Source organism: Lepidochelys kempii, chromosome 15 (genome assembly GCF_965140285.1).
Source record: "Lepidochelys kempii isolate rLepKem1 chromosome 15, rLepKem1.hap1, whole genome shotgun sequence".
In the NCBI taxonomy this organism is placed as follows: Eukaryota; Metazoa; Chordata; order Testudines; family Cheloniidae; genus Lepidochelys; species Lepidochelys kempii.
The window spans coordinates 26,431,117-26,458,656 of NC_136394.1; the positions used below are offsets into that span (position 1 = coordinate 26,431,117).

Below are 27,540 nucleotides of genomic sequence, written 5' to 3' on the forward strand. Positions count from 1 at the left end.
TACCAAAGTAGACAGTTTGCTCTTCACTGCATCGTGTACGCTCCCCATAGCCTATATGCTGCTGCCAGGGGTGTGCAGTATAGACATAACCTTAGGGTGATTTAAGCACTCGGTAGTAAACAAAATAAGCCATAAATAAATCAGAGGACAAGGACAACCCACCTAATTCCCCTGCCAAGCTCATCTCTGCAGCTCTAGGGCCACCACTTTCCGACAAAGCGGGTATTCACCCCCGAAAGCTTATATTCCATTACGTCTGTTAGTCTATAAGGTGCCACAGGACTCTTTGCCACTTTTACAGATCCAGACTAACATGGCTTCCCCTCTGACACTTTCACAAGCGGCTACTGACTGGATGCCCAACTTGAGCCACTTTAAGCCTTTTTTTTTTTTTCCTCCCAGAGCTCCCAAAACTCCACTTGAAGATGATGGAGAGACAGGTGAGCAGCAGCCCTGTTCAACTTAAAATATCTTGAACCTGACTTTCAGACAAACCAAGGAACCCAAAGTCAGTGACGCACACACACACATATATAAACAAACTTCCTTGGACTGGGTGGGGAGGGAGCGAGGGGCTCCAGCCCAGGTTACCGTGAGCAGAAGGAGGGAGGCCGGGGGGGACTGACGGGCAGGGGCTCCAGCCCAGGCTACCCCGAGAGGAAGGAAGGGAGGGAGGGAAGAATAGAGGCGCCAGCCTGACTGGAAGGGGGACAGGGGAGGACCAGCCCCTCAGTCGGCGCTGACCTAGCCGCAAGGCCCGGCCTCTGGGAGTGGGAAGGGAACTAGTAGGACCTACATCGCCCGGCGCCGCGCCGCGCCGCTCCCCTCACGCGGAGGGCGGGGCAGCCCGCATCCGGCAGGAAGGGTTAGGAGTCGGGGCTACGCCATCGAGGCGTGTGCGCGGCGCCCAGTGAGGCGAGGCGGGGCAGCGGCTGGCGCGTGGGCTCGCGGAGCTGCGGCAGGGGTCGGAGCGGAGCGGAGCTGGGGCCGGGGGGTGCTAGGTGCAGCTGCTGGCCTATCTCTGCAGCCGGAAGGAAAGGAAGGAAGTAGCAGCAGCAGCAGCAGCAAGAGGAGGAGGCGGCGCCTCGGGATTAGCAGCCGGGCCAGGCGCCCTCTCTTCGCTCCTCTCCTCCCCCGCTCCGCTGCGAGCCGCCGCGGCCGGAGACCATGAGCCTGAACGAGCACTCGATGCAGGCACTGTCCTGGCGGAAGCTCTACCTGAGCCGGGCCAAGCTGAAAGCCTCCAGCCGCACCTCCGCATTGCTCTCGGGGTTCGCGATGGTGAGCGCTCCCCTCCTTCCCGCCTGCTGGGCAGGCGCCGGCCGCCGCGCTCTTCTGGGGGAGCGGGGGCAGGTTACAGGTAACCCGGGGGGCAGCAGTGCCGCTGGGTCGGCCCAGCGTACCGTACCCTGCAGGGCGGCCAGCTAACTCTTGGCTCTGGTGCCCCCAGTGGGTTTATATTCCCCTCTGTACCGTAAATACCGCCTGTGCCCGCCCTTTGTGTTATCAGGAGCTAAATCTATTAGGATGCGCCGTTTACTTGTTCCTGGACGACGTGTGATGTGTCTGCCTCGCCCTCTCTGCGGACCCGGTCCCCATCGCGTTCTCCTCGCATTCCCCAGATAAATCACTGGCTGGGTGTCTGGTCCCCCATTTAAATGGGACGTCTTGGCTCAGGTGCTTCCACCTCCAATGAGTTTGGGAGAATTGAACCCTGAACTGTCAGCACCAGCCTGTGGCTCGCTCCCTGGCTGAAGTTAAGCTGGAGGGGGAAGAATTTAGTCTTTTGTTCATGAAGCAGGAGGTGGTTTGGAGGATGATTCAAACGGTCTAGAAGGATTTGCACAGCAAATGTTGCATATCACCATTTTTTATTTTGTGATTTATACACTGGCTTCTTCCATAACCCACTTTCTTCCATCTTTGGTTTACTAACACTGTCCAAAATGTGTAATTATTTTGCTCCTGGGTTTTATTATTCTGCTGGTTGGCTTACTGACTGCTTTGTCTTCCTTGCCATTGATCCAAAAGTGAGCACATCTCTGGAGTATATTATTTCCAGGTACAGTAGCTTCTCCCAGAATGGGTTCATTATAACCAGAATATAATCCATGTGTTCCAGTGCATTGAAATAATTCAGGACTTCCATTCCCCTTCACTGTAAACTTGGGATTCTGCATATTGTAGACTGGGACAACATTGAACATATCTTGCATCTTACAAAAATAAAGCAGTTTTCCATAAACAATTTCTCCACAAAATCTTGCCTGCATTTTTTCAGGCTGATTTTTGAAGAAAAATGAGTTATTTACATACATGCTTTGAACTGGCTTTTTTTTAATGCCACCTTGTTCATTTTCACATGCAATGTTAGTATTAATTGCTATACCACTGCTCTTCATTATCAGGTTATGGCCCTGAAATTATATAAACAACTTCTACTCCTGTTGGCAGTGGCAGTTAAGGGCACAGTGCTGAGTACAGAATCAGGCTCTTGGACAATGCATCATCACTGTACTTAACTTAGGCTGCACAACTGCAGTACTTCAGCTACACTGCTGTAGCATTGACACTTATTACCACAATGGAAAGGTTCTTTTCCATTGCTGTGTAGTAAATCCACCCCCTCGAGAGCTGGTAGGTAGGTCCTTAGAATAACTCTTCTGTCAATCTAGGATGTCTGTGCTGGGGTTTAGATCAACTAAGCAGTGTAGCTAGGGTTGACCTAGGCCTAGTCTACACCTAAAGCTTAAGGCCCCAATCCTTTGGACTTACACATGTTCTTAACTTTACACATGTGAGTAGTCCCATTGACTATACCACTGTTTCAGGACTACTAATGTGCATAAACTTAAGAGCATGAGTAAGTCCTTGGAGGCTTGAAGATCATGTATCTTTAGGTCCAGCTTATAGGCATCTTCTCCTACAATCATGTACATTAAGTCTCCCATCCTCTAATTTGTTGCATGGATTGCTGTGCCCCATGTGGATTCCTGTTGACTTCATGGGGGTTCTGAGCTAGTGCAAAAGTCTTACCGCACACAGCAAATTGTACCAGAATCTTTCTATTTTTGATGTTTTTGCTAGAGCCCATTTCCTCTGTGTGGTTTTAAATTCATTTGGATTCACTGGATAGTATTAGAGTGCTGTCATTCAAGAAGTGGAAAAACTGCTAAATGATTTTTAAATCTGTTAAATAGCCCTAATACCTACTTCACGGCTCTCAAATAAGAAACACAACTGCATTTGCTTTATCTTATTTCATTATAAAGGAAAACTTCAGTGTAAAAATAGTACTTCTGTATCCAGTATTTTCACCACTGTTACATGTAATGCCTAAGGTTGTTAAAACTGAAAGAGACTATCTCTTTCTCTATGTTCATTTTCAGCCATTTGATAGAATTTTGTGTATAATCAATTTTGCTGCTTCCTCAGTCAGTTTCACTGATTGTGTGGTTCTTTCACATAGCCACAGGGAATAGAAAAATATTTAAAACACGCACACTGTGAGACTCAAGGGCAGATGTAGTGTCTAGTCTACTTCCTAAATAATAAAAACCTGACTAGAACTAAATTTGACTGTCCCTTTAACTGCCCATTATGCTGGTCATACGGGTTTCCAGTTGTACTCCTGAATCTTATTTTTAGGAAAACCATGGCTTTTTAAATAGTAAGAAATTATTAGGGGTATGGAACGGCTTCCATATGAGGAGAGGTTAATAAGACTGGGACTTTTCAGCCTGGAAAAGAGATGATACAGGTCTATAAAATCATGACTGGTGTGGAGAAAGTAAATAAGGAAGAGTTATTTACTCCTTCTCATAAAACAAGAACTAGAGGTCACCAAATGAAATTAATATGCAGCAGGTTTAAAACAAACAAAATGAGGGTTTTTTTTCACATGACTTGTGGAACTCCTTGCCAGAGGATGTTGTGATGGCCAAGACTATAACCAGGTTCAAAAAAGAACTAGATAAATTCATGGAGGATAGGTCCATCAGTGGCTATTAGCCAGGATGGACAGGGATGGTGTCCCTAGCCTCTGTTTGCCAAAAGCTGGGAATGGGCGACAGGGGATGGATCACTTGATGATTATCTGTTCTGTTCATTCCCTCTGGGGCACCTGGTATTGGCCACTGTCAGAAGACAGGATGTGGGGCTAGATGGACCTTTGGTCTGACCCAGTATGGTTGTTCTTATGTAAGAATCTATATCATCAATATTTTTTTCTCTTCTGAGGTGTATGCATGCATTTTATATATGTAATAAAAAATCCTGACCCTCAAAAGTTCTGGGGATGAGCTCCTCGGTAACACGGGAGATTTCTGTGGCCTGCTGGACTCCATTACAAACCATTTTTAACGCTGCAAAAGTTGTTTAATTGTGGAGGTTTTCTGTGTATATTTTTAGAAATGTCTTCTTTAATTTTTCTTCAGCACACTGTTTTGAAACAGCATTCTCGCTTTCAGTGCCTTTTTTTTTTTTTTAATTAGAATGTGTTCTTTTGGGCTGGAAACCTTCAGCTATCCTTAATTGGTGTAGGAACCAGACCTCTAAAACCCTGTATTTAGAAGTGTGTTGCATTTTCCAACACTGCTGAGAAAAGGGCAGACCACCTGCCTTTGACATGAGTACTATATTAGATTGTAAACCATGAAATTGCTTTTATTTCAAATAATAACATAACTCAAATTTGATATCAAAACAGAACAAAGTGACTGGTGTAAAACAACCTCCTGACGGTCAAATAAATGTCACTGTCATACTTCAATGGCTAAAAACAGAATGCAACTCTTTAGTGGCATTGGTAGACAGGCATCCATTTGACTGACAGGCAACTGTGCTCAGAATAGCAGTTAGTTCTCCATTGAGTACCATGCATCAGGCTGGTAGTTAAGCACAATTACACTGCAGTGTATTCTACTAAACACCCATTCTGATGAGACTGAGTAGTTTATCATGGCAATTTCCTGCATCCATATTTTATTTTAAAAGTGGTAGGTGATAATGAGAAAAAGAACTTTAGTTTCTATTGTCTTCTAGTTTGTATGTTGTTAAAATTTAAGGGATTTAATATTGCAGATTAAATGACTTTTTTTAGAGCTGAAAGAAAATCTGTGTTAATTAACACCAATACTACTTGTTTTCATCATTAGCTCACTAGCACAGTTCTACTTTTATCCATTAATTGCTGTATTAATTTAACTATATGCAGTGAATGTAATTATATACAATATGGACTACTAAAAGTGACTCTTGGATATAAAGGGGTGATGGCCTTAAGTCTCATTCCTTCTCTGACAATGACTTCTTTGACAGTGTATGATGTCCTGGAGTTGCAGACTACTGGTTTTAGTTACCATAGTAACTAGTATCAGTGGTAACTCTAGGGCAAACTCACTTGTGAATTAGCAGAGTCCAGTTACTCAGTAGTGGGAAATGTTGAATCTGAATAGCCATTGCATTTTAACTTTTGGGAAGTTGCCCCTCTCAAAATCTAGTAAGTTGCCATTGGGAATCAACCTTTGACTCCATTGCTTTGCTGCTACGGGGTTTGTTTATATCGTGACATAATGTGCCTCTACGAGTGTATGATTTCTAAAGCATTTCTAAAGCAAAGTGTTGCATGCTGATAGATCCATGTAGACCCTGCTGGTGCATTTTAACATAGTGCTGTTTGAAAAAGTACAATGTTGAAGTGTACTAGGGAACCTTTAGTGCACACCAGCCAGGTCTATGTGGACCAATTAATGCATAACAATTTAGCATGCTTTAGATATCACACCCCTGCAAAGCACATAACCCCACCATGTAAACAATCCCATAGAGTAGTCCTCTAATTGGGACACCCTAATCTCCCTATTAAGAGAAAAGGCCACTTTAAAAAGAAAGGGGGGAGAGAGAGAAATACAAATGCTTCTCACTGCATTTAATCTTCTAATCCAGGGGTCAGCACTCTTCGGCACGCAGCCCATCAGGGTAATCCGCTGGCGGACCGTGAGACATTTTGTTTTTGTTGCCTGTCCGCAGGTACAGCCCCCCGCAGCTCCCTGTGGCTGTGGTTCGCTTTTCCCAGGCTAAAGTGTAGGGGCTAAACTTTGCCTTCATTTACGTCCATGCAACCCCACTAGCTCCAGTAAGGTTGCACAGGTATAAGTGCAGAGACAATTCGGCCTCCAGCATTAGACTGTTACACCACTAAAGCACTTTTTAACCATGGATCTGTGTTTTTTTTAAAAAGCAGTTAAGTATAATTACCTCCACTTTTGGAGTGGAGGGAAATGGGCACAGAGAGGCTAAATGACATGCCCAAAGTTACACAGTGAATCAGTAGGAGGAGTCAAGAATAGAATTTGGGTCTTCTGACTCTCATTCCCATGCCTTATACACTGGACCACACTACTTTGCTAAACATACCTTAATTCTTTAGCACTAACTGACTGTATGTTCACTATGCTAAATTCATACATGTGTGGTCAAGTAGCAACTATTAGATTGATGATAATGAATGGCAAACTGGCACCCAGGAATAAATTTTAATAAAACAGCTAGCCTGATTAATTGGGATGTGTTTAATCAAATGGAGTGTGTACTAATGTAAATGTAGTTCAAGGGTCAATTACGTATATACAAATGAAAATTTGCAAATGCTCAAGTCAGGTTTCAAATTCCATGTATCTGCAGTGATGGTTGCTGAAAGCCTTTTTTATATTAACATCATTCTGTGTTGATGTTACCTGTCCTGACCTGTAATGTGTGTACTCATTTGAGAGAAATGTACACTCGGTTCTGATATTTGCAGACTGTAATTTAGTAACTGCATCACTGAAGTAGGCCTAAGGATTTAGCTAGTCTAGCATCCCTTGTCACACAGTGCCCAGTACCAGTCTGATGATTTGGGGAACCTATTTACAATTTATGAATTCTGGTTGATATGAAGTTATAAAAATTGCTGTATCATGAATGCCTGTCTGTGTGTATCCACCATTGCATCCAGGTACAGTGGTGTATCATCAGAATGCAGCAACCATCTATTCAGGGTGAGGCATCTTGGGACAATGGGTTTCTCTTCCCTTGTCCGCAGCAGTGGAGAGAATGGAAATTCTCCAAGCAGGACAAAGATGAAGGCAACAGAGCAGGAGGATATAAAAGGATTTACTGGGGGAAGGTGCAGAGAGATTCATAGATAGGCAGGGGATGGATAAGACAAGATCAGAGGAGGCAAGCTGGGGGCATAAAGACTCCATGTTTCAGAACCCAAGCCATGCACTGCAAACAGAAGGAGCTCAGCTGGCACCAGGCAATGCTGATCTCTCCCAAAGAGTGCCCTGCAGTGATGAGGAAACTGAGGCAGGGACATGAATACAGAGCTTATTATTTTTATGGAGATCTGTGTTTCTTGTGCTATTAAATAGAGCAGTGGTGGTTCAGAATCATGTGCAAAGTCTGTGTGTATGTCAAGCACTTACATCTATCACGTGTGCCCTTGAAGAGGTAAACTCTCTTATAGAGTTCTGGGTGAGGGTGTGTTTAAGCTATGGGGGGTGAGTCTAATGGGCCAGCACTGGTTCCAGGGACAGGGGGCTGCACGGTCTGAACTCTCAGTTGTGAGGACTAGATTAAAAATCTGCACGCTGAGAATGTGCCCAGAGGCCCTAAAATAGGGACAGTGCCTGGGCTCCTTTCAGATGCTGGAGTCTTAAAACACAGGATTCGGCAGCTGGGTCACCTCACAATGGTCTGGCGTGTGGGCCAAGAGGGGACACTCAAGTGGATCTGTGACATACAGATTTTTAAGAGGAAGTCTTTGGGGCTTGGAGACTTGCAGTTGGGGCAGCATTATGATTTGCAGAGCCAACAAATGAGCAAAGCCCCAGGTTGCTGGAAGTGGTGAGTTAGGTTGTAAGTTGCAGTGTCTGCACAGGGCCCTTAAAAAGAGCAAGAGTAACCAAGCAGTTAATTATCTTGACTGGTCTAACAGAGAACCTGTTAGGTTCTGACCTTGTCCGCACTAGAGAAACTTTGCAAAAATTACCCATAATTGTTTATACTGTTTTTCACCTCCATTTGTGTTGGCAGTATTAGGAGCCTTAGTGTTGGCAGTTTGCTGGCATTTAAAATACAATGTCAATTAGATTTGCTTTGAGTGGTATTTAGAAGCAGGGTATCTAGCAGCAGGGATGCTAAAGCAGCATATCTTCTAATACCACCATTCCAACAGTTGTATCAATGGGATTTTTTTTTTTTTTAAGTAAAATTCTCAAGTTCAGAACGGGCTTTAGGGACTGAATTTTAAGCTAGTCTGTGTCTGTTCTGCTGCATTCTGCTGTTACTATGATACAACAATGGAAAGGAACGTTAACTAGTATTTTGTGCATTTGACTTATGTGAACTAAATCAAGACAGCTAATATCTGTGTATCAGTTTCTCACTTGTAAAATGCCATAATAGCTACCTCACAGGGTATTGTGAGGATTATTTTTTCTAAAGTGCTTTGAGATCCTTGAGTTAAAGATATATTACAAGTGCAAGTAGTAGTCTAATCAGGGCTGCCAAGGGGTTGGTGTTCTGACTCAGCTTAGATGGGTATGAGCTTGGATGTGACACTACTTCAAATTGAAGGCCCTTCAGATGGGAAAGGATTACTAAATCTGATTAGACAAAATTAAATATATATTTTTACTTTTAGTCACTTAGCAACCTGTGGTGGTTTAACTGGATGTAGGCAGGGCTTTGGAGCTGTGCTCCGGCTCCGCTCCAGCTCCAGCCAAAAACCTGCAGCTCCAATGTTCCAGAGCTGCTCCACGGGCTCCGCTCCAAATCCCTGGATGTAGGAGAGTTCTGCACACCTACCTGGCTGCTAGAGCCAAAACTAAGAGTCAGGTATTGCTGTAGGAGGGATGCTTGAGCCAGAGATAGGTAGGAAGGATAATGGTACTGCTATACCTAGGAATTGTAATGTGCCACATGGTTTATATATATATCAGCCACTTAGTTCAATTTGTTTTTAAGAACTGTTTAATTTCTCTGCATTGTTTCTAATTTCCTCTTAAAAATCCTGAGAATTTTCACGGTTAACTTTCTTCATCTTTGTCAAATATGTTACCGTGTACTGCGTTTCCAATGTAACAGGTCATTCTAGCTCAGCTTTTTATTGTGGATGCTGGAGAGTGTTACTGCTACATAGTAACGGTCAACATTGCATTTTGTTGTTGTTCCAAAATGAAGAAGGCTGTTCATTAAAGACACAGTCAGGTTAAAAGTATGTAAATATTAAAAACAATAATCTGATGCTGGTGTTACTATTCTTTAGTATATTTAAACTGAAAGAAACTTTAATCTGACCCTTCACTTACATGGTTTGTTTAAGTCTTACATTTCACTCTGCTTGGACAATAAAAATAGGCTGATCGAATATCACATCTTAAATTGTTTCGTTGTCAGGTGATCATGCACTGGTATAATGTGATGGTATTTGAGTTGCACATACTATGGGGGAATTCGTTAAATCCAAACAGTTGTTGAAATAAAAAACAACATGAGCGTCTGTTAATAGGTTCTGTAAAGCTACCTTAGCATAAATTGTGAATTTAAATTATTGTAACAGGAAGATTTATGTGGTTCTTTATACTGAAGGACATTCCTTACTGGACAAAGTCATTGACCCTCTTAGATGGATCCAGTTGTACAAACTGTGGCTGTATTGTCATCTAGCTGACTAGTATACAAGCTTCCAAATACAGAGTGCTGCAAAAGAAACATCTGCTCTTGCCTCTGAAGTGTGGCAAATATATCTTTCTGAATACTCCATCAGAGTTTTTGTTTATAACTCTGACGTCCCCCAACAAAGGTGTATTATCAAAATGCTCTATCAGGATCCTGGCCCCACTGCTATAGGTGCTGTACGAACACATAGGAAGACATTGTCCATGACCCATAAAGATTACAAGCTAATTCTAAAGCCTTTCTTTACAATAAGCTCTTATTAAGAGGTAATTGTTAGTTTTAAGTATGCTTCTCTCATTTTATTAATAAAATAATCCTCAACTGCTGTATTTCAGTGAGTTGTAGTAATATACTGTGGACTTAATTCTGTCCCCCCTTCTACAGTCCACTTACACTGCTCCAGCGTTAAGAGGGCAGAACACAACCCTTGGGAATATCCCTTATATAAAATGGCTCTTCTGCTGGCATAGGGTTGGCAGAGCAACCATGTGTTGCCCTTTTGCACAGCCCTGGCCTAGGGACATAATGGGCTGAGGAATGGGAGGTGGATGGAGTGCTCTGTGTTCCAGCTTTTCTGGACCATAGAACAGTGTCTAGATGGCCATTCAAGACTGTCATAATTTAGAGCAGGCCCAGAATTTGGATGCTGCAAAGGGTGGTGTTTAGCCATTGTTGGGGTGGGGATGCAACACACACACACACACACACACACACACGCTGTATCTCATGCAAAGGGCAAGAAACAACCTGGCCCCCCCTTGCACAGTTTATCTACAGAACAAAATTGATTAATTTATGCTACCTTTTCAAGATGTATCTAATCTAATTATAGTTGTGTTTAATTTTGTGGCCAAGACTACCAAACAAAATGGGGTTTAATAATCCCTGTGTATTAGTTCTCTACTAACAGTGCCACTATCAAGTATTAAAGATTTCTGCTATCCTCAGACTTGATGTAGTAATAAACCTCTTGAAGACAGGATTCTAGGCTAGATGAATAAATGATCTATTTCAGTGTATTGTTTCTTGTGTTTTAAAGTAATTAGTAATGGATTCAGGGGACTCTGACTGGTTATCCTTTCAATTTCTAATGAACATGCTTATGTCCCTTGGCTTCCCTGTACTGTCAGGAGGCTTTGTATGAGCTCCTTACAATAAGTCTCACTGAATGGTATAGATACTAGTCAGGAAGACTGACTCAGTCTTTTTTTTTTTTTTTAATCATCATTTTTTTCTGTTTTAAGTGTTTCTCTCCGTGAGAATGAGTAGCACAGTCATGAAGACTGATAGAGATAGAATCAGTACAGCTGTCCTTGAACATGAAAACTGGCAGGGGTGGGGGGAAATCCTATATACAATATTTTTGTAAACTTTTTTTTGTTTGCAGCCCTAGACGTGAAATAGCTGGGTGCTGAAAGTTGGAATTTGGAATGGAAATTTGTAAAGATATTAGGTGTTCCAGCACTGACTAGAGCAATTTTTAAGTCTCTTTTCCAGAGGTTTTAGGATTCAATTGTATCTGAGCTCCTACATTCCTAAATCCTTTTTGAAAATGATAGTCTCCTAAATCAGTTAGGCATTGTGGTGCTGAGTGCAGCAACACTTAAATATCCTTTAAAAATGTGCACCTTAATCTACTTCTTGCTTGAACATGTATAATAGGCAGAAAGAGATCACAAAGAACGGCAGAAGAAGACTGGGAAAGGAGGGGAGATGAGAGCAGTCTTATTTGTTGGGTTGCACTTGCATTGACAATTCTACATTCAGTTTTATTAATGTAGCGATTAGTGTCTCAAGTAATATCCCACTTAGAGGCTGACATTAGATCTGTAGAAGGGACTTTCCATATTACAAGAAATTAGTAATGTTACTAGCTTCATGGGGGGGAGAAATGTGAGATTTCGATCTTAATAGCCTAATCCAGTTTTTCCCTAAACTATTGAAAGTTGCAGAGTTTAAATATAGGAAATCTAGTAATGAGTCATTTAGTTTAATAGCGCCATTGGCTCCTTACCCTTCTGCTCCATCACTCTCGGTTGAATCATAGATGGGAATGCTAGTGACAGCAATTGTTATGTGAGATCTAGTCTGGGCCAGTAGAAAATCTGGAAATCACTTGGAAATCAGATTCTGCACCCATGACCACTTCACCATCACCATTTTCGCCTTATGGGATCCACTGCAACTTGACTGTAAACTTGAGGAGTGCAGTCCAACTCTTTCTGGAGAAATGGCTGTGTGTAGGTGATAGCAACCATAGGAGAAGTTGGGTGGGTGAAGAACACAACACAGCTTTTGATTTTTGTAGCCAGCTGAAATCTAATGTGGTCTTGGGTGGTGGTGGTGTAGTTGCAAAGCTGTCTCTGTGCTCCATGCAGACAGCACCTGTCATGTTAAACTCAAGGAGACAGTCTTTTAATTAGAAAAGGAGTACTTGTGGCACGTTAGAGACTAACCAATTTATTTGAGCATAAGCTTTCATGAGCTACAGCTCACTTCATCGGATGCATACTGTGGAAAGTTTAGAAGATCTTATTATATACTTATTATATACAAGTACTCCTTTTCTTTTTGCGAATACAGACTAACACGGCTGTTACTCTGAAACCAGTCTTTTAATTACACTTTAATGCTAGTATTTGATGTTAACTGTGGGAGAGGGAACACAAGTGGCCATTTGTTACTATGTCATACCACAGCATAAACTCCTGGCTACCAAAAATAGGAGTCCCTCTTTTTGGGGGTGGGGAAAAGGGGTCCTCTCTAAATAATACAGATACACTTGAGTTAGCAGGGGGGTTTCTTTCTTTTCTGCTTTCTATAGAAAGTGGGGACCAGTGATTGTGGACAGGATCCAAATCTATGACTCAGTCAAAACCCTCTGGAAATAATATTTACTGCTCTCTTGTTAATATAAATGACAACAAAAATCAGGTTCTCGTCCCCCAGGCCCTTTGTTGAAGCCTTTCTGCTATATCGGGATGCTCTTAACAACTGAATCCCACAGGCAGGGGAGTGCTGGCAGTAGAGTTCACTGACTTGAACCTTTGCCCCCTATACCTAAAACTGATTTCTTTATTTTCCCCAAGGAGAGTTTACTTTTTTTAAATCTAAGGGGGTGTCTCTGATTAGCAATAGGACTCCCTCATTCCCAGTGGATGGCTTTTATATGGTGTGTGCACAAGGCTTCAGTTTGTCCATTAGTATGCTTCTTTCTCACTCTGTCCAATCTATGCTCCATATTATTCTTTCTCTCACAGGATTTTTTCTCTTTATTCAAGCCTTTCCTCAAACATGCATCCAAAAACATTAGTCAGACTTCTGACCCCCACTATATTTGGGTTCAAAATTAGTGAAAACAAATCCATCCCTAATAGTAAAAATGTTAAGTTTACAGTCCTTTGGCTTGTAAAACATAACAACAGTGCTGAAACTTGAAGCACAACACTAATTCATATGCTGCTATTCTTGTGAAACTGACAAAATGACATGCCAGGAAAGTTACTTCTCCCAAACTGCTGTAGACACATACCATAAGCAAGCTTCCTTTGCAGTTGTCCAAGTGATTGATCACTGCTTCTTATAAACTGGAGTGTTAGTTTGTTTATTTATTTATTGTTGCTGGTGGGAATAGGTTCATTAGCGCATCACTGTTTCCCCCTTGCCAGTTGGTGGTGTGATGATATTGTCAGATGCACAAATAATGTAATTTCTGTCCAATAGCACTCAACAGTATGCAGTATTTGTAGCAGAAGCTGCTAGTTAGGCCTCTCTGTGCCAAACTGTGTGGTAATGTATAATGCTGCATGGTCCACAAGGAAATTACTTGGAATCATTCAAAGCTGTTAAACTGTAATTAGGGTGAGAATACAACTTCTTCTAGAGGGGAAAGTTGTTTAGTGTGTACAGTTTTGCTAGCAGTCAAGATTAGCCAAGACAGAAACATGGTTTAGCCTCCCTTCCTGTGTGAAATCTTTAAGTATTCAACTGAGGAGTTTCAAAAGAGCTGAAGGTAAAGTTCCCAAATCTCACTGAATTTTAATAAGATTTGGGTGCCTAACACTTCAGACTCTTGAAAAATCCCAACTCCAACTGTGTGGAACTCATTTAATTTTGTCCATGGGTTGTAGTTCCATTAACTTCAATGGGCTTTGGACAAGCCCTAAATGCACATTAGTAAAAGGTTCTGCAAAAATTCATTTTGAAATGGGCTTGAAGCATCTGTTTACTTTTCAGAGTTAGTAAAAGGGAAAGGCAGGGAGGAAGTATTCTCTTGCTTCCTGCTTGTCAGCATGTGATGCTTATATCTAGTTTTACCACATTGCTTAAAAATGTAACTTCACACAGTAAACTTCCTTTTTGCTTAACAATACCTCTAGCCAAATCAACATACATCAACATTATTTTCTCTTCCTTTCTTCTCAGTCTCATGAGGTCCTTTCTGTTTCTGAAACCATGGAGAGTCTCTCTAGTCTTACTCCATTCTGTTTCCCATGTTGCCCGTTCCCTTCCCAAATTACCCTCTGTAAGTTCCATCAGCCCTTCTGTCTAGGGGAAAGATTGGACAAAAACCCCTTTTCCCCTTTTGGAGACCATCACTGGTGATCCTTACTCAGGAACAGTTTGCTGTTGACTGAGCTAAGGCTCTCAGCTACAGGGCAAATCGCACAGCTCCCTTTTTGGAGCACTCCTAGCCCATGAAATATTGGGTGGGTATCAGGGGAGCAGCTGTTTGTGTGTGTGTGTGGTATTTCTTGCTTTTAACTAGACCTTGCATGCTCACGGGAAGGAAGGCTGTTACCTTTCAAACATCAATGCTGAATTTGGTTTTTCAGGTCTTCATCTCTTGAACAAAATTGGGTCCTTTCGGTTTTAGTAATCTTGCACATTGGCAAATGGTATCTGCCCACAGCCCCTTTCAGAGGGAGCAGAGTTCTCCCCGACAGCCCTCCTATTACTCATCTTGGCTCCAAGTTAATTTTTTCCTGTTCCAGTATCTGATATAGTCTGTATCTACCCAGCTGGTTCCAGGCCTGAAGGAAATGTCAGGAACTGGTACCAGGAATCATGGCACTATGTGGTTGGTTCATTCATTGGTCTCTACTGAGAGAGCCAAAAATGGGGCTAATTAGTGCCACACGTAGTGGTGTCCTTGCTATCCATTAAATTCATGTAATCCAAAAGGCTGACACTTGGGACAGTTTTTTAAAATGTATTGACACTAGCAGTAATTCCTCTATATAAGAGAACAGTCTCAAGTTTGCTCGCAGTAATCACATGGTACACTTACTGTGAGCTGGAGGAAGCTACACCCTTCCTGCTCTTGCACTGGATTCTGACTGACCTCTTGTGATAACTGCCTGTCTCCACAACAAAATTTACCATATTAAGCAGCCATGTTATAAAAGCAACCCAACCAATTTAAAAACTGAAACTTTGCTTGGGTGGATGGAACCAAGGTTTAAGCTGTTTAAATCAGATTACAAGGCATATCCTGGTTCTTTGACATGGTTAGTAGCATCCAGTTTGGTGCCAGCCACTTTGGCAAAAAATAAACAGTTTTATAACATGATCGTCCAACACAGTAACAGCTTTGTGGACTGTCTATAAATCTAATGCCCCTCTTTTCTGCAGCTTTTTTATTGCCACCTGATGCACCATTTTTGCTGGGTCAGGGACAAAGTTAAAGGACTGTTTGAATGTTGTTTCAGCTAAACCAGTTTCTTACAAGGTTTTGTTTTGCTGGTGAATATGGGCAATGCCAAACTGGAAACAGTGTTTGAGCACTGCATCTTAAACATGGTTCCCCAACTCTCTGCAGCCCAGGATAAACTTACCCTAAATCAACAAGAGGAAGAGTATTTGTTTTGCATCCCTCATTTTTGATATTAAGGCAGCTCTGTGTGGTGTGCTCATGTGAGCACCCTAAATAGTTCTAGAGGGAGAGATCAGCTGCCCAAGAACAGAGGGCATGTTGGAATTCCAAATATTCCTGCCTCCTTCTGAAATTAAATGTTTTTAATCCGCATCTCATGGAAACTGACTAGCTGAAGCATGAGACTTCCTTTACACTAGAAGGGGCAATTAAATACTTGATTCTTCAACCATGATTTTTTAAAAGGCTTGGAGTCTTTATCATCCTTATCCATTTGATGAAGCTTACTTGGAGTCTGTTTTGGTCATATTAATCTTCCTTTAAATATTAGCATAGAATATCTGAGCTGTCTTTAAATTATGGAATGTTCTTGAGGCTAAAATAGAGTTGACAGCTAAGCTGTCAAATTTCAAGACAAGCACCAGTAAAGTAATGGAGAGAAGATAAATTAATGTGCATGAAAATGAAACTCTTCACTGCTTAGTGAATATAAATGCTGTAGGTAGAATACATCTACTTTGCTGCTGAACATGCCTAGTATGCCCCAGCATTCCATTACATTCATTGGAACAGGAAAAGGGTGCACCAGCAGTGAACAGGCTGCATATAATGATCTGTGTCTGTGTGTGTTTTAGACTGACTCCTGTCTAACCTGGATCCAGTTAAAGCTTTTTGCCTATTCCATAGATCTGAGCTCCACAAATAACCAGTTATAACTTGTGCTCTGATGTTTGAAAAAGTTGCTCTAGATCAAAGCTTACTTCGTAGTCTGGGATAAAATAAATATTGTGTATGTGGCCAGTCATGGTATGTCTTGAATCGTTCTCTTCCACGCATGTCTCTAAAATGTGAAACTTCTCACAGTTGAGAAACCACATTTTAAAAACTTTTATAACCTAGTAATAAACTAAATCACAAGGTCTGTACATTTATCCTGTCAAGGGTATATTGTAATATGTGAAACTAGCTATTGATCACAGGCCTTGAATGTATGTTGTAGCTGTTTGTGTAAAAGCATAAGTTGGCAAATGCATCCAGTGATCCTTTCCAGTTGATTTGTGTCCTCAGACATCTCAATACAAATGTAATGAACAGGAAATCTAATTAGACATAGTTTGATACAGCTAAGGGAAAGTGACAAATTGAGTGTCTGTTGCTACTTGTTATGGCTCCATTTTTTTTCTTTCCATTTCTCGTTCTTTTTGTTCGCATTGCTTGCTGTGTTCATAGTACTCCACAGTTTGAAGGCTTTTTTATTATGTGAACAAGACTGATGCATTTAATTTATACAGTACTCAGTACAGATCTTTTTTGTCTAAATCACTAATGGGACATGGTGAGACAATATTTGGATTGAACTGATAGGAGACACTAGTTCCAATTATTTCAGTGACTCTTAATATGAGAGAACTAGTATTTCAGTGTGTATTAATTTAGCCCTGATGATTACATACATGTATGTACCCTCATAAGTTTACTACTCATTTGTTTCTGATTTAAACACATGCTGACGAATGAATGAAGCCCTCTGATAAAGGAGACCAAATGTTGCTTGCTGAAATGTTCTTGTATTTCTGCTTTACTCAAAAGCAACTGCTCTGTCTCAGAGCCAAATTTATCATGATAAAGTATTTGTTTTTCAAGAGAAATGGCAGGATTAAAGTCTCTAAGCAACTGTAAATGCTTAAAAGAATCCTCTGAAAGAGTTACTTTTAAAGTTTCCTCTCTTGTGAGGGGCATTTCTGCATTGGATAAGGGAATAGTTTAGATGGCCTAGCAGGGATGATAAATCTAATAGAAGACTTCACCTGATGGTCATATAATATGAATGGAAACATCTCAATTTACATTTAAAGGAACATTGAGCTATTTCTGCCTTATGTGGCAGAGGCAGGGGAGAACTTTGTTAGGATCGGGGTGAAATCCTGGCCCCACTGCAGTAAATGGCAAAACTGGCATTGAATTTAGTGGGGTCAGGATTTCACCCCACAACCTTGGATACTCCTAAGTGCCACGCCAATGATGATGCAGCTTTAAGGCATTCTGCCCAAACAGAGGAGTGCTAGATTGGTCCAATGTCAGTCCCTTCTGGTCCAGCTGGTGTAGGGGATATTCTGGAGTGGGAGTGAGAAGGGAAAAATTGGGGTGCACCCTGACGATCCTGGCTAGTAGGGCAGATCCTTGTATAGGTGATAACAACCCTCCTCAAGTTAGAGCATCCCTGAGTGGTTCCACCCCCAGTAGTTTGGTTGTGCCCCAGACATACTCCAGAATCAGGGGAAATAAAGTTGGCCTAAAACTACACAGGTCCACCTTCCCCTTGTTTGCCAAGTGCTGCTCTAGTGCACCTGAGAGAGCTCTTGGTATTTCATGCTAACCAGGAAGATATGCTATATCTGTTCTCACAATTTAAGCTATTATATAGCTTAACACTTATTCAGAGCCTTATTTTTTTTACATTGTTTTGTTGTAAAATAATGAATGAAGTTTCTTATTTTCTTCATTAAATTTTCACTTTTGACTTGTGTCAAGCTGCATGGATGGAAATTGGAATTCAATGAAAAATGTTGTCTGTGCATTTTTAAAATGTTACTTAAATAAAAACAACTTTAATGTGCTGGATATATAAATTTATTTTTTTGTATCAAAACAGTATTGCGTTTAAAACAACTGATTAGAGGAAGTATTATCTATAGCTAACAAATTGATCTGTTTGTTTCTGGTCACCATGTCCTTCAGTATTTTTAGAAGTAGTAGATCTGAACCTCCTGTTTTTGTTCATGAATTTGAAGAGGAAAAGAAGCTTTTTTGCTTTTTCAATTCCCAACTGGTTTCTCAACTTTGAATGAACTAGTTATTGAGATGAAATAAAGAGAATATTCTCTGCACCAGGAGAAGACCCTACTGCTGTCAAAAGCTGCTTTAGCACTTCAACAAACCCTAGTTCCAGGTGCTTAACCAGTGACTTCCAGCAGTTCAGCGGTTTAACTTTTATTTTTAAAACTTCAGCAGCAAACACGTACTGTCTGAATATTTTCTTATTCCATTCAAATTATTTTAATAAATTTAAAATAAGTTTAGGCTTTATTATGAATTGTCATAATTTCAAATTTATTTTAGTTTTTTAAAAATCCAGTTTTGAATTTGTTTTAAATCGGATGTTTATCCACTCTCTGATTAGGACTTCCCTGCAGTGTTTGGAGCCCAAACTTTGCAGCATAGTGCTACTGCACGACAATCAGTAAGTGACATTGCCAAGTCTGTTTTCATTGTCCAGATGTAGTGAGAATTAAATTATATCATTAAAATATTGTATTGATCTAAAAATGGAAATGTTTAAATCTGTTAATGTTAAACCTGTTGTTTGTAAAGTGATAGATTAAAATATACAGTTCAGTTTTAAATCTTTATTCTTCCTTTCCAGGTGGCTATGGTGGAGGTTCAGCTAGAAAGAGATTATGCCTACCCTCCAGGTCTCTTGATAGCTTTCAGTGCCTGTACTACTGTGCTTGTTGCCATTCACCTCTTTGCTCTCATGATAAGCACCTGCATTCTTCCAAATATAGAGGCCGTTAGTAATGTGCACAATCTCAACTCTGTAAAGGAGTCTCCACATGAGCGTATGCACCGGCACATTGAGCTCGCCTGGGCGTTTTCCACTGTCATTGGGACTTTGCTCTTCCTTGCAGAAGTGGTGCTGCTGTGTTGGGTGAAATTTCTTCCACAAGGGACACCTTCTAATGAGTCAGTCCATGACAACAATTCCACCATCACCCCAGGAGCAGCAGCAGCTATTGCCTCAACATCTATTATGGTTCCTTTTGGATTGATTTTCATTGTATTTGCAGTCCACTTCTATAGGTCACTGGTTAGCCACAAAACAGACAGGCAGTTTCAAGAACTGAATGAACTTGCTGAGTTTGCGCGACTCCAGGATCAGCTGGACCACAGAGGCGACACCTTGCCACCTCCTGGCAGCCATTTTGTTTAAAGCTATATTTGGTTTAAAAATCCATTTTTTGCTTCTGCCTTGCTATGTTGACTCCTCCTTGCGTGAACTAGCTGGACTGTTGATTTATTTTAAAGAGAGATTTATAAATTCTGTGCTAATTTATAACAGTAAAAAAATACCATGATATCTTAGACAACTGACATCTGAAGAGACTGATGTTGGGGTATGGCTGCACTGAGCATGCATCTCTCATCCTTCTTCTTATCATCTGAATTGTTTCTTTTTAATGGTGAATATATCAATGCGTAAGAGGAATTACATTTTAGGCCTTGGTATTTGTTAGTGGTGGGAGGGAAGCCTTATTTCTTTCTATTTGATGTTGGTGTTTGCTAGAAAGTATTGCTTGTCCAATACATGTAGCATGGCACAATACAAATTACTTGGGACTTGGAGTAATTAGCATTTGGTTTCAGTGCTAAACTGTGATCTCAAAGTCTGATGAAAGGTAAAATTGAGAGCTTTTCCACCTTCCCTTTTCCCACTAGCTCCCCCAATCATGGTTTTTCTGCCAAGTAACTATTACTGTATTAATTTCTATAGGGCCTGTTGCCATGGCAGCTACCAGATACCCATGATCAGTCCTATTGTGATGTGCGTCTGTAGGACTGGTTTCAGAGCAGCAGCCGTGTTAGTCTGTATCTGCAAAAAGAAAAGGAGTGCCACAAGTACTCCTGTTCTTTTTATCTGTAGGACTGAGGCCCTAAGTCTGCTCTTCTTTTGGGAAGAAAATAGAGAGAAAAGCAATACCTGCTTTAAAATTCATGGGAGCAGATATGTCCTCAGAAGTGATAAAATTGCCTGTTTTCATTAAAGAACCGTTTAAAAAAAAATAGATGGAGAAACTACCACCAGATTTTTTTTTTTTCTTGGTTGAAAACTTGCTATTAATGGCTTTTCTCTAGCAATAACATACACCGGTAGAGACTAAACCACAGTAGAGCTACTGCTTTTGTTCCAAACCAAAGTAGCAAATATTTTATACTTTTTATATATTAAATATATTTTTGAATAAAATCTCAGATACAAATGATAAAAGGCGCTTTGTCTGTGTGGGAATCCCAAGTAAACTGCTCCACCTTGATCTTGTTCAGTGGAAAAATCTTCTGCTTGCTCAAATATTGTATCTAAGATATTAAATCTTAATTACACATGATTTTTGCTTCCAAAATGCTGTGGAAGACCACTTATTGCTACATAGACTTATTTATGAAAACAACTGATTTTTATTTGAAGAAGTAGGATTGCTTCTTAATTGTAAGACCTGCATCTTTTATTGAACGAAGCTGCTGTTTTAGCCTCAAGCTATTGTGTCAAATTCTAAGTTCTTCCTCAAACAAAAACTCACACTTGACAAGGATTATAGGATTTGGCCTCAATTCGTTCAGAATTTGTGTGACTCTGGATACATTTAAAAGTGAATTGTGGCTTTTGGACAGCGTTTCTCCTGCCTTCACTGAAGGATGGAAATGGGTGGGATAGTTGGTGAAAAATCTCTTTGAAGCCAGAAACTACCAGTTTGTGATACGTTCAGATCCCATGGAACAGAACTGGGATCTCAGCTCGTAGCTGCTAATATAGAACGTAATCCTGTAATTTTGTGATCGGAGGTAACAAATTCAGTCATGGCCTAATTGGAGCTATGCCTCTTTGACTTCAAGTGGAGCTGTGCATGCTTTTGCTTACGTTGAATGAAGTCAGTTATGCCTGGCCTCTTTACCAGATGAAGTCAACATGCTTTACAAATTAAGGTCCTAATTTTGCAAACACTGACTCCTGAGGGTAGTACTTAATATCATGAGTAGTCCCACTTGCATCAATGCAATTGACTTATTAGCAAAAGCACAACTCCCAATAAGATGTGTTGAGAAGACTGGACCCAAAGTGCAGTTTATATTCTAAAAAATTACTTTGAAATTTGTATCAGAGTGCTGTGGCTATATCTCAGTGACATTTTTGCTCCTATTTTGCTCTGTTCACAAGCAAAAACATCTTTGCGTTGCAGTCCCCAAAAACTCCTGGATATGAAAGTCACACAGAAATTCTCTCTGGTTTTGACATTACCAGTGTTTTTGCAGCTGAAATATAACAGTTGATGAGCAGAATTCCGCTCACGGTTCCACAACTGTTCGTTCCTGTAGTGCTAGTGGGATTATATTAGTAAAAACTTTAGTAAACGGCATTCTGAAATGGTCTTGAAAATTTACCAGCCGGAGCAAAAAACCCAGTTGCCCATCCTTTACTGAGTTGTTGACAGTGATAAATCTAACGATACCTTACTTAACCTGGGAAAGTAGACTTTTAGAAAGCTGTGGTAAAGTAAGCATACTGGAGCAAATATCTTAAAGGGACACTATCAAGTTTAAATAAAATTTCACTTTTCTGAAAGCTTTGTACCTTCCAATTTATTTATAACTCTTCAAAATAGCTATAGATGAAAGAGGATAGAAAATAAATAGATACATTCTCCTCCCCTCCCCCCAAGGGTGTGTGTAGAAGGGGGTCGCTTTCATTGTTTCTCCTGGATACGTCCCTTTTCCCCTCTTGTGTGAATCTTTCACAAAGCAACAGCAGAGGAAAACTTTTAAAAATAGAAAATGTGGGTTTGTAAAAGGACAAGGTAAATAGGGCACCTTATTAATTTTTTTAACTGTTTGCATTCCTTTTAAATTAGAGCTATTACTAGTAATTTTTTCTGACCATAACTGCACTTTAAGCCTTTAGGCACAGCTCATTTATGTATTTTCCCCATTCTTCAGCTGGGGAAATGGTCACAAAAGATGTGTCTTGTGCAAGATCACATATTAACTGCATGGCAGAGGCACAAATAAAGACCAGAACTCATGATGTCAAGTCTGTTCTCTAAACAGTACAGTGCACTCAATTTTATTCTGTTCCCGTTTATACTAATGGTATTAAGCATTTACTTTAAACAGTTTAAACAACGGTTTTGTATATATTAGATTTAGATTTAAAATTGAAATAAAATATGCTTATAATTTGTCTTGTCACCAAGACTTCTGACAAACATCTTGTTCTGTAACTGTCACTCATTTTACTCCATTTAGTTACACGGTGCCAGTAATAATCTCAGTTTCGTGAAGATATCCTCTTACGTGTTCAGTGATTCAGCATTCAGAGTCTTGAGTGTAATGTGGTACATGGGCTACCAGGTGCAGACAAAACCCTTCCTGACTCCACAAATAGGCATAAAGAGAATAATGTGGTCACAGTCTCTTTCCTCACTTTAACACTGCTTTATTCTTGGGACTAAACCTGACATTGATAGTGTTCTCGACTCAGTGTTTTTTTAAAGGAGGCTCTTACTTAAATTAGAGTTTGGGGAGTCAATTGAACGAACTCAACAAAAATACATTCCCATTTTCATTGATATTCAGAAGTTCAGTGTAAATTGGATGAACTAATCACACACTAACTGATTAACAGGGACTTTTTTTTCATTAATCAGCTTCAGATATTCTGATGTAACATGGCACTTCTGTGCTTTACACATATGAATCCTCATAGCAGTTCTCTGCAGAAGGTACATATATCTCTTGCACCAATTTGGAAATATATCTAACGTAACCTAGCATGCCTTCATTGACTTCAGCCTAATGATGTGTGTTTTCGGGCAGGCGTTCTCAACCTTTTTCTTTGAGGACCCCCCAACATGCTATAACAATTCCACAACCCACCTGGGCTACAACTATTTTTGTTCATGTAAAAGCCAGGGCTAGCATTAGGGGGTGGCAAGCAGGGCAATTGCCCAAGCCCCATGCCACAGGGGCCCCCGTGAAGCTAAGTTGCTTAGGCTTCAGCTTCAGCACCGGGTGGCAGGGTATCGGGCCTCTGCTTCAGCCCCGTGTAGTGGGGCTTCGGCTTGCTGTCCCGGGCCCCAGCAAGTCTAATGCCAGCCCTGCTTGGCAGCCTCCCTGAAACCTGCTTGTGGCCCCCCAAGAGGCACCAGACCCCTGCTTGAGAACCACTGCTCTACGGTTAAGTGACTTACTGAAGGCAAGAGAGCGGTAGAGCTAGGCTTAGAATTTGCCTTCTATTTACCAGATGTGGATTTTGATCACACACAGTGGTTCTCAGGCCTACTTGATGACATTTATCTAGAGCACCAGCTGTTAAGTAGAGTGGTGGCTTCTACTAAGACCATACATAGTTACTGAGAAGACTGGGTATTTCAAAACATGTTTTTGAAAATTCATTATAGCTTACTATGGAGTATGTAAGGGAAATGCAGCTTCCCATCTCCCCTGTGCAGGCACAAAAAGCTGTGAGACTAATGGAAACACTGGGATTCCTCTGTACAGGGAGGGCATGCCATAGGGATGCTGGGCAAGGGCACTATACTCCTCCCCTCAGCATCTCACAGAGCTGTTCTCAGCAGAAACTTACTGTGTGGGAGTGAGGGTGAAGGTGTGACCAGTCCAACTAAACTTCAGCATCTTTTGGCCAAAAAACTTGGGGGAATATGGAGGGCTGTGGCTGCTACTATAGCCTGTGGGTGATAGGAAATGTAGGAAGAATTCTATTCTCCTGGGCAGCCCCTACATATCTAGTTCACCTACCAAAAGCCAATTCATTTGGGCTTTGATGGGAGAAATCCTCCTCAGCTGTGACAGGGCATCGTAATAGATCGCTATTTCCTTCCTCCCTTTCAAGTTGAGCTAGAAAATACTTCTGTAGGATTATAAGGAATTTCTTGTATGAAACCTGCAGCCTTTTTGGATCAAGACTAGTAGTCACTTTGGGAAGAAATCATCTCCCCATAACTAAATGGACATTATTGTAAACCTGGCACTTATGGGTAGTGTTTTGGGAATGGCTGTCTTGCTGGAAAATGACCTCTTTGTAACACACTACAGTATGGCAGTCATGTATCTGGCTGCAAACCAGGTTCCATCTCACCTTTTCATTTAATTTTTTTAAATGGTGTTCAGTGCAGCATGAAAATGATTCTTAGTTCCAATAAAGCTACCCCTATGTACAGAAATTTGTAAACTCAATTAATACTCTTGGGATGTATAGAAGGCAAAGTCAAGCAAGCCCATATTAAAAACCCTAACTGCACCCACCAGCAGAATGCACCTCTTTCTGCAATACCAGGCTGACATCTATGCCAGCACGTAGTTTCATTCACCCATCTGTACTAGTCTGTTTTTAATTTAACAGGAGCACTAGTATTACACTGAGTTAGTGCTATGGTCTGAAGAAAATATAAATACAGACCTTCCAGGAGGAGGACTTTCATTCAGAGTGCCATCCATGACTTTAATTCTTGTAACTGACATGAAAGTATGGATAATGTGTGCTTGGCTTTCAGCCCACTTAACATGGCCATCTGGTATTAAAACAGCCTGGAAATTGGTTTATGATCAGACTTAGGTTTTCTATAATATAGTGTCAAAGGAGGTCAACACCTACTTCTAATTTATTCATGGGCAGAATTATTTCTTCCTATAAGGCCTCTTCAGCGTCCAAACTCCTGAGTAAAATGGATCCTGTCCAAATGGAAATACAGAATGAAGTGTACATTGTGGCAGTTTTGAGGAACTAATTAATTTCTTGAGAACCAAGTAGGTTTTGGTGCTGCTTCTCTGCTTTACAAAACACACCATCTCATGTACCATGGATCTAGAAAGATGATTCAAATGAAGAAGTAACAATGAGTCTTTTGTTCTTTTCTCATATCTTTATCAGCAGCCTGTTCTCATTCTTGGCTGTCGTCAAGCATTGCCTGGGCCTCTTCTAAAACATCATCTGGATGGGCTTGTTCAATCTAAATTAAAACCACAAATATTGTACTCAATGTAATTAAAGAAGTTCAGGATTTGTAAACGCTGATTATTCAAGAGCTGCTGTAGAATCTCCCTCTTAACTGGACTTAAATTTATCCTGCAGTCTTTCACTAAATCCTTTAAAACACTTCCTACAACTTTCCTGATTTTATTATGACAACAAATGCCTATTTATTACTTCTCCTTTCAATATCTATGTATAGGCTATTTATCTTAGCAAGTACATAGTCTAGACAAAGTATAACCCAGGCATGCCACAGTGCTTTGCATGGTTGATGTTGGCTTGTAGATCCTGTTAACAGACTAGAGAGGAAAAATGTGGTAAAGTCGCAAGCATATTTTTGACAACAGGGGAGTTGTGGCCTATTTGTCTACAGTCAACAAATGGGGACTGTCTCTGGGAGTGCTAGTATCGGTTGCTTCTGAGGAAGGTGCAAAAAACCTCAGCATGGAAAATGATGGAATAACCTGCATACTGGGAAAGTTTCTTCCTTATCCTAGTCAAATAGTGGTTAGTTTATCCCCTGAAGCATGAGGGTTTATAGCCCCTCTTTTAAAAAATAAAATAAAATCCTACTTAATGTAACTGGATGTCATCATCCATATGAATAGCTAATTGTTTTTTAAAATTACACAGATTTACTGTTGTGGAAGAAAGTTGTTTCCTATTACAATTCATTATTTTGTATACTTCTATTGTGTCCCTCTTATTCGCCTCTAAACTAAAGAATACCAATAATGTTAATGTCTTTGTCTTTCTATGCGTCAAACTATTTTTATCATCTGTCTCTGGACCCCTTCTCTATTTCTCCTCTATCCTCTTTTCATATCGGGTGATCAGCACTGTCCACAGTATGACAATCTTCCATGGTTTTTATAACCTTTTCAGTATTTTCTATTCTATTCCTTATGCAGCCTGTCACTTTTCTTTCTGGACTTAAACACATGCTGACAAATTTGTCAAGCCCTCTGATAAAGGTTGCTTGCTGAAATTTTCCTGTTATTTCTGCTTTACTCAAAAGCAACTGCTCTGTCTCAGACAAATTTATCAGGATAATGTATTTGTTTTTCAAGAGAAATGGCAGGATTAAAGTCTCTAAGCAACTGTAAATGCTTATAAGAATCTTCTGAAAGAGTTGCTTTTAAAGTTTCCTCTCTTGCTAGGGGCATTTCTGCACTGACTAATGAAATAGTTTATATGGCCCAGCAGGGATGATAAATATAATACATGACCATCAAGTGAAGTTTTCTAAAATGAATGGAAACCTCTCAGTTTACATTTAAAGGAACATTGAGCTATTTCTGCCTCATGTGGCAGAGGCAGGGGAGAACTTCATTAGGATCAGGTGTGAAATCCTGGCCCCACTGAAGTAAATGGCAAAACTTCCATTGAATTTAGTGGGGTCAGCTTTTCACCCCACATCCTTGGCCACTCCTAAGCAGATATGCCAAACCCATGGAAAAAACGCAGAAATTGGGCTTGTCTTTGTCTTAATTGGCTTGTGAGTTGCTTGTTGGCTAGTTTTTGCTTGTAGCTTGTTGCTTCCTTTTTTTTAAGATCAGCTCCCAGCAAGCAGGGGCAAGGGCGGGGAGAAGAGGGGAGAGAGTTGCGGTGCACAGCGGGCCCACCACAGTCCCAGACTGCGGGCCAGGGGGATCTAGTCACATAGAATGTTGGGGTTCTTAGGGATGGGCTTGTTTTGGCTTTGTTTTCAAATGGGATTAGCTTGATTTTTTACTTACTGTGAAAGTCGAGGTGCTTGTTTACTGCGTGAAAGTTGGCAACTGTGCTCCTAAGTGCCACTCCAATGATGATGCAGCTTTAAGGCATTCTGCCCAAACAGAGGAGTGCTAGATTGGTCCAATGCCAGCCCTGCCTGGCCCAGCTGGTGTAGGGGATATTCTGGAGTGGGAGCGAGAAGGGAAAAATTGGGGTGTACCCTGGCAATCCTGGCTAGTAGGGTAGATCCTTGTATCGGTGATAACCCTCCTCAAGTTAGAGCATCCCTGAGTGGTTCCACCCCCAGTAGTTTGGTTGTGCCCCAGATGTACTCCAAAATCAGGGGAAATAAAGGTGGCCTAAAACTACACAGGTCCACCTTCCCCTTGTTTGCCAAGTG

The 27,540-nt window shown here is 40.9% G+C and overlaps 1 protein-coding gene across 3 annotated transcripts in view; it reads left to right on the top strand.

Moving 5' to 3' along the window:
* Nucleotides 1-765: 765 nt before the first annotated feature.
* The window catches only part of LOC140898831 (calcium release-activated calcium channel protein 1), a 32,200-nt gene continuing 5,425 nt past the window's right edge, over nt 766-27,540 (top strand). Inside the window, exons 1-2 of one of the 3 annotated variants that reach the window (XM_073313312.2) lie at nt 766-1,281; nt 19,026-26,165. In XM_073313312.2, the coding sequence (XP_073169413.1) occupies nt 1,168-1,281; nt 19,026-19,592 (681 nt within the window). In that variant the 5' untranslated portion in view covers nt 766-1,167 and the 3' untranslated portion in view covers nt 19,593-26,165. Of the gene's footprint in view, nt 1,282-19,025; nt 26,166-27,540 lie in introns of those variants that run through there. The other 2 variants (XM_073313313.2, XM_073313314.2) reach the window with 2 other exon arrangements.